General features: G+C 40.3%; 1 protein-coding gene across 2 annotated transcripts in view; it reads right to left on the reverse strand.

The window, feature by feature from the left end:
• LOC131706606 (complement C3-like) overlaps positions 1-8,506 on the reverse strand; it is a 30,978-nt gene extending 22,472 nt beyond the window's left edge. For both annotated transcript variants that reach the window (XM_059008005.1, XM_059008004.1), the window contains exons 1-12: positions 8,373-8,506; positions 7,102-7,300; positions 6,276-6,438; positions 5,786-5,856; positions 5,594-5,682; positions 5,371-5,453; positions 3,824-3,911; positions 3,052-3,154; positions 2,597-2,717; positions 2,120-2,235; positions 1,089-1,235; positions 672-884 (exon numbers count right to left, since the gene is read on the reverse strand). In XM_059008005.1, the coding sequence (XP_058863988.1) occupies positions 672-884; positions 1,089-1,235; positions 2,120-2,235; positions 2,597-2,717; positions 3,052-3,154; positions 3,824-3,911; positions 5,371-5,453; positions 5,594-5,682; positions 5,786-5,856; positions 6,276-6,438; positions 7,102-7,300; positions 8,373-8,443 (1,464 nt within the window). In that variant the 5' untranslated portion in view covers positions 8,444-8,506. The remainder of the gene's footprint in view (positions 1-671; positions 885-1,088; positions 1,236-2,119; positions 2,236-2,596; positions 2,718-3,051; positions 3,155-3,823; positions 3,912-5,370; positions 5,454-5,593; positions 5,683-5,785; positions 5,857-6,275; positions 6,439-7,101; positions 7,301-8,372) is intronic.
• Positions 8,507-11,661: the final 3,155 nt, after the last annotated feature.

Raw genomic sequence — 11,661 nt, forward strand, 5'->3', positions numbered from 1 at the left:
AATTTGAAGTCAATTGATCTGCAGTTGCTCGCCTGTTTTGCCTTGCACTTTGAATTAATGCACAGATATCACGATCATGGAGTATGTGCTTCTGCCCACTGTTGCCCTTTGCTGATGATGTCTTTCCCTCGGAGTTCCATGCCGACATCACCTTAGACACAGTTGCTCGTGAAACATCAGCAAGTTGAGCTGTCTTGGTCACTGAAGCTCCTGCCAAACTCTTTCAAAGTCACTGAGGTCTCCTCTTGCAGCTATGCTAGCCATAATTATAGGCAACCAGGCCTGTCCAGCATTTTTATACATGACCCTAAACATGCTGGGATTTGCTTAATCACATGAGCCACACCTGTGTGGAAGCCCTTGCTTTCAATATACTTGGTGTCCCTCATTTACCCAGGTGTTTCCATTTTTTTGTCCACTACCTGTATATATATTTATTTTTTTAAATTGATTGTTCCCAAGGTTTCAACTGCTCTGGGGTTTTTTTTTTCTGAATAACGTAACATTATTCAGCAGGTTTCATTCGACCTGATGAAGCAGAATTGATTCTATAGGGTGATGCAAAACTTTTGGCCAGAGCTATAATAATGTAACGTTGCATTAGACAGCACCTTTCTCTGTCGTGGTATGTTAACAACTAAACATATCTGTTAGTGTTATCACAAACGTACCAGGTAAGAAAAGTACTGAATCTGATCTGACGTTGCTGGATTATCATTGCGGATGTTCAGATTGATGGGGAGATTCTCTCCGGGTACCAGTACTGATGTCTGGACTCCAATGTGCAGGTAGTTGTTTGATCCATACTGTGTTATATATGGCAGTGCGATCATCTGCTCCTGTGCCTGTCTGTGTGCTGGGAGACCCTCCATTTTTGTTTTCACCTGTTGAAAAAAAGCCACATTTTCATCAATTCAGCTTTCAAACGAGGTCCTATTGGAAGTGACTCTGCAGCAGCAATTGTTGATGCATAGTTCACCCCCCGAGTCTCTGTAAGTCACTTTGGATAAAACCGCCTGCTAAATGACTGATTAATAATAATAATAATAATAATAATAATATGAAACTGCTCGTCTTGCAGTACATACAGTTATGGGCAGATGTACAGCGCTCCCCTGTGTGTTGAGGGTGAGCTTCACTGTGCCTTGGTTCTGGGTTTTTCCAGCAACATTCCCTGGATCTGCAACAACATCAATGTTACTGGCTGGGGAGCCGTCCGGATTCACCACCACCACCTTTCAATAGAAAAATAAACAGAAGAGTCAATGAAGGGATCTTAAAGAGATAACAAACAACAAGTCTTTACAAAAAAACAAACAAAAAAAAAACGTTTCTTGTTTGGAACAACTGTAAGTGTGTTGCTTGTTTTTATTGTATTGATTATACATAAAACACAAAAAAACATTTCTAGATCTACACAATAAATAAATTAGGATTTTGTACTCGTTTAAGCCTTTTGTGTACATCCCCCAAAAAACGTTTCATTTTCGAACACAGCAGTTATACCTCCTTTAAAACCTGCATCTATCTATCTATCTATCTATCTATCTATCTATCTATCTATCTATCTATCTACTTATCTATCTATCTATCTATCTATCTACTTATCTATCTATCTATCATCTCCTTTGGTCATGATTTTTTATTTTCATTTTTAATTGAAACAGTTTTGTGTGAACTTTGAAAAAACATATATGCATTCTAAGATAGATAAATAGATAGAAAAATGAATGTGGCACAATTGTGCACTCAATGACTGAATGAATATATATATATAGTGTCTTGGGTTAACTAGCTATTCCATTTAAGATCTTAAACACTTGCTCGCTCGGGTTAGCTACAGTCAAATTATTTACAGCATTGTGCTACACAAGCACGCTCTTCATCATGCGTTTGTAGTATTGCTAAGGGTTAGGGTTTAGTTGTATTGCTAAGGGTTAGGGTTAGGGTTAGGGTTTAGTTGTATTGGTAGGGTTAGGGTTAGGGTTAGGGTTAGGGTTTAGGGTTTAGGGTTAGGGTTTAGGGTTAGGGTTTAGGGTTAGGGTTAGGGTTTAGTAGTATTGGTTAGGGTTAGGGTTAGGGTTAGGGTTTAGGGTTTAGATGTATTGCTAAGTCTTACCATCACATCAAAAGGCATTCCAGGCTTATAATATTTGGAAGTTTTTGTGAAGAGAATCGTGTAAGGGGATTTCACAATCTGGATCCCAGACCTCTCAGCTTCCACCATGTCACTTCCTGCAAGAGAAAGACAGAACAAATCCATTCAGAATTACTGTTACCCGTTTGGCTAAGAAAATAATGACACAATAATAAAAAAAATTATAATAATATATGTAATGCACACTAATATACAGCAAAACATGTTGCATCACCCTGTAGAATGAACTCATTGTGCTTCTTCAAGTCCAATGAAACCTGCTGAATAATGTTAACATATTGAATTGCACACCGCCTTGTAGTTTTTCATACACTTAATGACGCAAATTGAAAAATGTGCCATTTCAAAATCTAACATGAAATACTACTGTACTACTATTATGGCTTCCGGTAGACTTTTGAGATATAATTTGGTAGTTCTCTTGTAAACAAAACCTACCACTTTGTGTTAAAACAGTTACAGAGACATAGATAGGCATTTGAAGAAGTTTGTCGATGTCTGGGAAAGAGCTCAAAATGTCTTCTCTTTTCAGAACAGCCAATCCCCGGCCATCGTTAATCTGAAAAAAAAGGAATTCTATTAAATTGTTTCCTTTCCTAGTTTCTTCCTTCCTTCTTTCTTTCCTTTCTTATTTCTCACTCGTTCCGGAGGTGCTTTTCTGTTCTCGCTCCCCTTCACAGACTTCCAGACGTGTTCAAACAGCAAATGATTTCCATCAAGTCTAGGGCTGGGGATTGCGTTGCCCGTGCTTCCTCACTCAGAGCCCTTACTTACTAAACTCCCTGCTATCTCTGAATAGTTAACCATTAAGACACAGAAATACACTCTGGAAATCTCATTTGAAGCTCTGTGCTTTTCTTTTGTGAAAAGGGTCTGTGAAACAAATCCCGTACCGCTATTCTCTGAAGGGAACTGGAGAAGCTTTTCTTCTCATCGTCGACCAGCACTCCAAAAATAACATAAGCATTGCCTGAAACCTTCTTCCCATACAGGTAACTAAAGAGAAAGAGAGGGACGATTTTAAAAGGGCAGTTATAAACATATATGTTGTACTCCAGCATCAAAACTAGACTTGGTACTTCTAATGAGGTCCAGTATTCACTTCTTATTCTTCTTTACATGTTGTAACGATTTAAAATCTGATACTGCAGGTTTGTTTTTAAGCGAAAGTATTAAATTGGGAAACTGGAGCTGGATTGGGACCAGGGTTGAAGTCAATTCTCAATTCCAATTCTCAATTCCAGTTCTCAATTCCAATTCTCAATTCCAGTTCTCAATTCCAATTCTCAATTCCAATTCTCAATTCCAATTCCAATTCCAATTCCTGTTCCCTTTTAGTCAATTCCTGCACCCCATTGATCAAAATTGCAATCAGCAGTGTGCTGTTAAAATGAGTGGCAGCATGTTACTTACATTGAAGTCCCTGTTTGCTAGGCAATTCAATTGGCTTCAAAATGAAAGCAGTTGGACAGTCACAACAGTTCTTATGACAAAAAAGCAATTGGAAATGGAACTGGAATTGAAAAACAGGGTTTGACCCCCGACCCTGCTTGGAACACAGAGTCCCAACGACTTACAGAGACTAGGGGGTGAAGTATGCATCAATAACAACTAAGCCTCCCTATATTAAAGTACCCTTATTATGAAGAATAAAAGGTCACTAACGTGGCAGTGATTTCGACAGTCAGCTCATTATCATCAATGTAGAAGAACTTCTGCATTGGCTCCACCTTCACTTCAAAGCTGGGCAGCACTGCAGGGGATTGGAGACAGATTACAGGCAGCACAGTTATTCCAGATAGGAGACAGATTACAGGCAGCACAGTTATTCCAGATTGGAGACAGATTACAGGCAGCACAGTTATTCCAGATAGGAGACAGATTACAGGCAGCACAGTTATTCCAGATTGGAGACAGGTTACAGGCAGCACAGTTATTCCAGATTGGAGACAGGTTACAGGCAGCACAGTTATTCCAGATTGGAGACAGATTACAGGCAGCACAGTTATTCCAGATTGGAGACAGATTACAGGCAGCACAGTTATTCCAGATTGGATACAGATTACAGGCAGCACAGTTATTCCAGATTGGAGACAGGTTACAGGCAGCACAGTTATTCCAGATTGGAGACAGGTTACAGGCAGCACAGTTATTCCAGATTGGAGACAGGTTACAGGCAGCACAGTTATTCCAGATTGGAGACAGATTACAGGCAGCACAGTTATTCCAGATTGGAGACAGGTTACAGGCAGCACAGTTATTCCATTCAGACCCCTAAACACCGCTCTCTTCATTTTTTTTAATCTCCCTGCGATTTTCATTTTCTCTTAAACTACATTGTTTCGATAACTTACTCTGATTTTGTTCAGTCGAAATGCAATGTATCAAAATGGCATCAATAAATACAGCTTGTGTTCTGTTTGGTACTGAATGGGTTAAATCAGATTGACAAAGTAATCCCAGCACTCCCCGTAGTTTATTTCTTTAATTTAGTGCATCACGTTTAAAGATGAGTTTGCATGGTTACTGTAACGTGTGTCTCTTTCAGAAGTGAACACCATACAGCAGCGAATGGAAGCTCACTGCAGGTTAGATTTATTCATTAGTTTGGGAAGAGGCTACTTTATAAGAAATAACCATTGGATGTGTTCAGAAGCTAGCTTGATTACAGTTGATAAAGTTTTTAAAAAAGTGCCACTTTAAATAAAGGGTGAGCAGGGCTGGAGTCAATTCCTGTTTTTCAATTCCAATTCCTTTTTAGAATCAATTCCAATTCCTTTTTAGAATCAATTCCAGTTCCAATTCCTTTTTAGAATCAATTCCAATTCCAATTCCTTTTTAGAATCAATTCCAATTCCAATTCCTTTTTAGAATCAATTCCAATTCCAGTTCCAATTCCAGTTCCAATTCCCTTGAAGGACTTGGAATTGATATTTGAGAGACACAGTAATTGCTGTGATCGTTCAGCTGCTTCATTTTAAACCAATTTAATTGGCGAACGAACTTCGACTTCACTTTAATAACGTGTTGCCGCTGTGAGAAGCTTTAACAGAATGCTGCTCATTGCGATTTTGAGCAATCAATAGTGGGTATGGAAACAGGGAACAGGAATTGGGAATGGATTTTTAAAAAGGGAATCGCAAAACAGGCATTCACCCCCGACCCTGAGCGTGACCTTTCTGTAACCCCAATAACAAGAGAGCTCTCCTCACCGTACTCCTTAACTTCAAATTCGGAGGTGAAATTTTCCTGGGGTGTGTGTTCATACTTGGCAACCACCTTCCAAATACCAGGACTATAAAAAGAGAGAAAGAAAAGAAAGGGATGACACAGAGAATCATAAACTATAATTCCGCGTACAAACAGTGTTACAGCAAACCGCGTTTCCCTCGCCATTCAACTCACTATACTAAAATGGGCATCTTTGAAACGTACCTGACAACCTCTGGCAGCTTGTAAGAGCTGGATGAGATCCCAGTGACCGGTTTCATCTGTTCCTTATTAATGATGATCCCGTCCGGATTCTGCAAAGCAATCAACACGTTTAGGAAGGAATGCACGGGTTACAAAAGGCGGACAGAGGTTTTAACAGAAAAGGGTGAGCTTGTGTAAAGAAAAGCCCTTTACCATAATCTCAAGAGAGATGGCGTTGCTGGTGGGATCCAAATGATGGGTTAGAGCGAAGACTCTGTAGAGAACTGGAGAGAACGAGAAAGAAAAATACAATGGGGCTCAAACAATGTGCTTTGAAAAGATTCATTCTGACTTACTGGAAAAGGCTCCCATATTTAAAAGCATAGCAAAGTGTGATAAAACACAGTGAAAGCATGGTTAAGCATTGTAAAGCCCAATAAGGTATGATTAAGCATATTTAAATAAAAACTATGCTAAATAGAAACAGAACGACTGTGCAAATTTACAGAGAGAAGCATAGAATACAGCTATATACCAACAAAAGACCAGCCCTATTATTAGGTTCCAGGTCAAACCGAACTTTTTTTTTTATCACAGGAATTTCCATAACATTCAAAATATGAAGACTGCAGCTCAAACGGTTTGACAAGATTAGCAGTTGAAAACACAGCGGTGGATTTCGAAAGAAACACAACAGCCTTACTTGTGTCTGTCGGGGTGTAGATGGGCTTGTCTGTCTGCACGAAGACATATCCAGAGTGGAAAGACACCACGATGACCTTCTCCAGAATGAACAAATTCGATTTTGCTATCAGATAGACAAACTGACTCGTCCGGGACTCCTTTTGAAAAGAATCTGCTGGTATCTGGATGGGGAAAAACAAGAGAGTTTCTATTACAGATTATTACAGATTATTACAGATTATTACAGATTATTACAGTGTCACGTTGCCACCAGAACCTACACAGAGCAGAGTTTGTTTGTTTGTTAATGTTCCCTTCCTCTTTTTTGATGTTTCTTTGTGGTTCTAGCTCCAGTTATTCAAATGCTGGTGTTTTTTTCAATGTGTAAGACTGTATTAGCAGATTTAATACTGGAGGGGGAGGACAGGTGTAGTCCAAGTGGATATAGGACTACATCCCCCAGAATGCCTCGGGGCTGTAATAGAATGAGGGATTCCTGCCTGCAGGCTAATTCCAACCCCGAGGCATTCTGGGGGATGTAGTCCGGTACCCACTTGGACAAGCTGTGTTTATTTATGTATATTTGAATTATGACTTAACGTGAGGAGTCATAACAATATAGTTAAAGAGAAAATTAAAATAACTGGAAACAGCTATAGCCAAAAGTTTTGCCTCACCCTGTAGAATTAACTCATTTTGCTTCATATAGTCAAACGAAACCTGCTGAATGATTTTGCGTTCATATTTTGAATTGCATACTGCTTTGTGGTTTTCCATATACTTAATGAAAAACTGACTCAGGCAGAAAGCTTAATACAAGTTTCATGACGCGATTAAACACACACCTTGATAGGCGTTGTGACCTGGTAACTATTCTCTCCTTTCAGAATAATCTTAGGCTTGCTTGAATACAAGTTCTGTCTTTTAGCCGGAAAGTCTTGCACCAGAATTTCAACCTCGATGATTCCTGCAGCACCATGAGCTTCCACGACGACGTTTTCATCACTTTCAACCCGCAGCACATTGGGCGCGGTCATCACGTATCTGTAAGGAAAACGTACACGTTTAACATCCTCGTTTCACTATACAGCATTCTTCTGTAGCGTTTGCAGTACAGCCGCTATGTCGCGTCCCTGTTGAGTTGTTCCACTTTGTCTATAAATCTATCCAAGCTCGTCTGGAGAATCCGAAGTTCCAGAACGGAACAGATCGCCTCCTTCCATTCCGATCACGTGACCTCGCAACTTTAGGACAGGTCTCTGATCTGGTGCCACTGTGGTCTGCCAGCTTGTATTGCAAAACAAGCCCACTTGCTCCCAAGCATAAATATTTGCCTTGTCTCAACGTGGGTCAAAAGTCCTCCACGTTTATAAAATGCAACTTTTGACCGCGCGCCAACTGAAACTTCAAAAAGCAACCTTCATCTTTCTTCTTACTAGTTCATAGAGCAGCACGGGATATGAAAGGTAAGCATTGTCATAGACACATCCTGGTGACTTTCTGTAATGCAGAAGCCATAACGCTGTGCAGCATAAAGAAATATCCCTAGAAAGTGTTCTGAGGGCATCAGATGATTCGAGGGCATTTGCCAAGCATGCCCACCTTTCAGCAACTCTACAAAATCAAGCCATCCTGTCCCCAACCCCAACCCCAACCCTAAGCTTAAACAACCCCTGCCCTAAAACCTAACCTCAAACCCAATACCTAACCCTAAACCTAACCATTAAGAATCATCTGATGTCCTCAGGACACTTTCTAGGGGGTATTCCTGTGTGCTGCTAGCGCAGAACGACATCAAACCCCGACCTCTTTAATATCAAATCAAATTGCAGCATTCATTAATGCTGTTTCATTGCTTACTTATTTATAAAACTGTTCAATAATAATTAAAAACTCTCCTTTATGAGTTCTTTGCTATGTTAATAAAATACAATCTGAAAAAATGAATTCAGGACGCTATAAGAAACACATTTGACTGTATTAACGACCCACTTACTTACTTACTTATCAACTTGTCTGCCCAGTCTCTTTGAGCTGATATTAAAAGGTTTTGACTGTATAAATACCGGACCAGATAACATGCAATGCGTTCTATAATTATATCAGGAATACTCACAGTGGGCTCCCATTACAAAGTGCTGGGAAGGAGAGCGCCAGGAGAGCCACGCAGACTGTAGCCACACTCATGATGGTGAGCTGAGAGTCCGAAGCGCATTGCTTTACAGTGAAGGCTCTTTATACACTGGCAGCACAGCTTGCAAACTGATAACCTTGAGAATCGTTTGCACAGCAAAGCAACGCCTCCAGTTTGACCCGTTCAGGTGTTGCAAAAAGCAACATTGTGTACAACAGATATGCACCCCTCAACTTAAAAACACACGCAATCATTACGCTGTAGCAAACAAAGAGGTTTTTTTTTAATTGTTCGTGTAGTGTTAGTTAAACGAGAGGTTCTCTAGATGTTAAAATATACAGCTATGGCCAAAATGTAGCATCACCCTATAGAATGAATTCATTTTGCTTCATAAAGTCGAGAGAAACCTGCTGAATCCTGTTGCACACCGCTTTGTAGTTTTCCATAAACTTAACGGAAAATGCACACAACAAATGAATAACGCGACATTTCAAAACCCCCCTTCCCCGAGAACATTTTGGAAAATGATTAATCCTGACCTACATATCAAATCAATAAAATAAAAACGACACAACAAGGTGGATTAATTTAAAATGATATAACCTGCAAACTTGAATGAAAAACCCATCAATTAATGGAGTGGGCAATACAGTCATATGTTGATACATCACCCAAACAAACATCTTACATTTCAATCTTATTTTGCGGGTTGCACGATGACAGACGGGTCTGTCGGTTTTAATGTCAGTTTGAGGGTCTAATCTGTGAAATCCGGGTCACTTGGGCGCTCTGTAGTGGATGTGGGATTCAAACCTGCACATGATAGTCCTACATCGCGATTGAAAGTTCATTAAGAGATAAGATGAATTAATTTGCTAGAACTTCTGTAAATATCGCAATACCCGATGTGGCTAAACAACAGGAGCATTCTACCAGGAAAGGGTTACTTAAATAAAAAAATTCTGATTTCCAGTAAGCTACTTTTTCTGAGCCAAAGTAAGAGTTTTGGCATGGATGCATGGTTGGGATAGAGATAAAATTCAAACAAACCCCAGAGATAACCATTGGGACACTGTTTACTGTTTAAAAGATTAGACAGGTAAATATATATATATATATATATATATATATATATATATATATATATATATATATATATATATATATATATATATATATATATATCAGCAACACCTGCCATAACACTGTCAGTAAGAAGCTACTGTTACGAAACTTCAGCAAGAGAATATTTTTTTTAAAAGTGGTACCGTTATGGTCACCTCGTTACAAAAATGATAATGCTGCTCTAGAAAGAGTGCAAAGAAGAGCCACCAGAATTATCCCGGGTTTAAAAGGCATGTCGTATGCAGACAGGCTAAAAGAATTGAATCTATTCAGTCTTGAACAAAGAAGACTACGCGGCGATCTGATTGAAGCATTCAAAATCCTAAAAGGTATAGACAATGTCGACCCAGGGGACTTTTTTAACCTAAAAAAAGAAACAAGGACCAGGGGTCACAAATGGAGATTAGATAAAGGGGCATTCAGAACAGAAAATAGGAGGCACTTTTTTACACAGAGAATTGTGAGGGTCTGGAACCAACTCCCCAGTAATGTTGTTGAAGCTGATACCCTGGGATCCTTCAAGAAGCTGCTTGATGAGATTCTGGGATCAATAAGCTACTGACAACCAAACAAGCAAGATGGGCTGAATGGCCTCCTCTCGTTTGTAAACTTTCTTATGTTCTTATGTTCTTATGTATGTGAAGAGAACATCACACATACCGCGGGTTAAACAGTGAAGCATTTTAGTGGACAGTAAACTCAGCATAACGGGTTTATAGAACCCAGCAAATAGGAAGACTCTCCCTCAAAGGGTATCTGAGAGACTGTGGTCATGCAGTGAGACACATGACACCCACAAAAGCAGTTTCATGTTTTTAACCTATAGGTACCCCTACATCTTGAGGAGTTTCCAGTAAACTGAAAATCTCAAGCCAGCATTTCAAAGGGTTTATGAGATAGAAAAATACCATTTGAGTAAGCAGCGGATTGAAATCACGCAATGCAGCAAGCGGATAGGTTTGGAGCGCACATCGGTAGACTGGGGAGTATCTGGAGCAGCAAAGAGAAAGACATTTCTCAGTACCGACTCGGTGCGCGCTAAACTCTAACTCCAGTGATAAGCAAACGAGGTGCCAGGAATTCACATGGGTCTAAACTCCACAGACTATCAGAAGGCTTCCATTAATCTAAGATAACGGGAAGAGCTCAAATAAACAAGCGCTATCAGTAAACTACCCCCTCTCTCTCTCTCTTTGGAAAGCCGTCAGCAACATCCACCCGCGCCGCGGCTTGAAATCAACATCACAGCGAGCAGGATGAAGGACATGGCGCGTACAAACAGCCTGTTCAGAACAGTACAGAATAGGAAACGCTCCAGGTGTCATTAGCTAAGCAAAAGGATGCATGGTAAATTATACAGCATCACAACCTTCACAGCCAAACAGATCGCTCCGTTGCGGTAGGCTATGTCACGATACACCACAGATTTTTTATTTTTTATTTTAAAACTTGGACCTTCATAATGTCGGAGTGGTCTTTCTTAAATGCACCACCAGAGGGAGCCATATTGCAGAATGGGAGTGATCCGTTTCTCCTCCACTTCTCCACCGGTGCCCTGGCCAGAATAGGATGAGATGACGCAAGCTCCTGATGAGAACCCGCATAACATCACTCACATGTACGCGTCAGGGCTGCGGCTGGCTCAGCCTCGCTTAATATCACAGAAGAATGAGACTCTGGGTTACAAGTTAGAACGTTTCTGTAAAACAAATTGACATGTTCCAGCAAAGTACAGGAGGAGCGTGCAGCACGTAGTGTGACGCGGCAACGTGCGTGTTTACAGTGCAGCAAAGCAGGGCTACTGGTGTATTAACATTGCGTTTTATGCTGACTTGACTCCTGATCATGTCAGCTCCTCTTATTGAAACAGTTTTTGCGGAGTTCATTAGAAGTGTAAAGATAAGAGTAAACTTTGGGATAAACATTGACCCCTGGTGGCGATTTCTGTTTTTGCATCAGACTCAAGTTCCCAGTTGTGCTGCGGCTGTACCCTGCACTGCGCTGTTGTAAAAGGACACTCTCAAACTCCAACATTCGCAATTGTAGAACCATTTTTTGGGGGAGCAGGCAGCGTTACCATCAGTATTAATGACATCGTTTTGGGTTGAAACAATGACCCTCTCGTCTCTGTATAGCTCACTGAACA

Source organism: Acipenser ruthenus, chromosome 36, assembly GCF_902713425.1.
Source record: "Acipenser ruthenus chromosome 36, fAciRut3.2 maternal haplotype, whole genome shotgun sequence".
Classification (NCBI taxonomy): Eukaryota; Metazoa; Chordata; class Actinopteri; order Acipenseriformes; family Acipenseridae; genus Acipenser; species Acipenser ruthenus.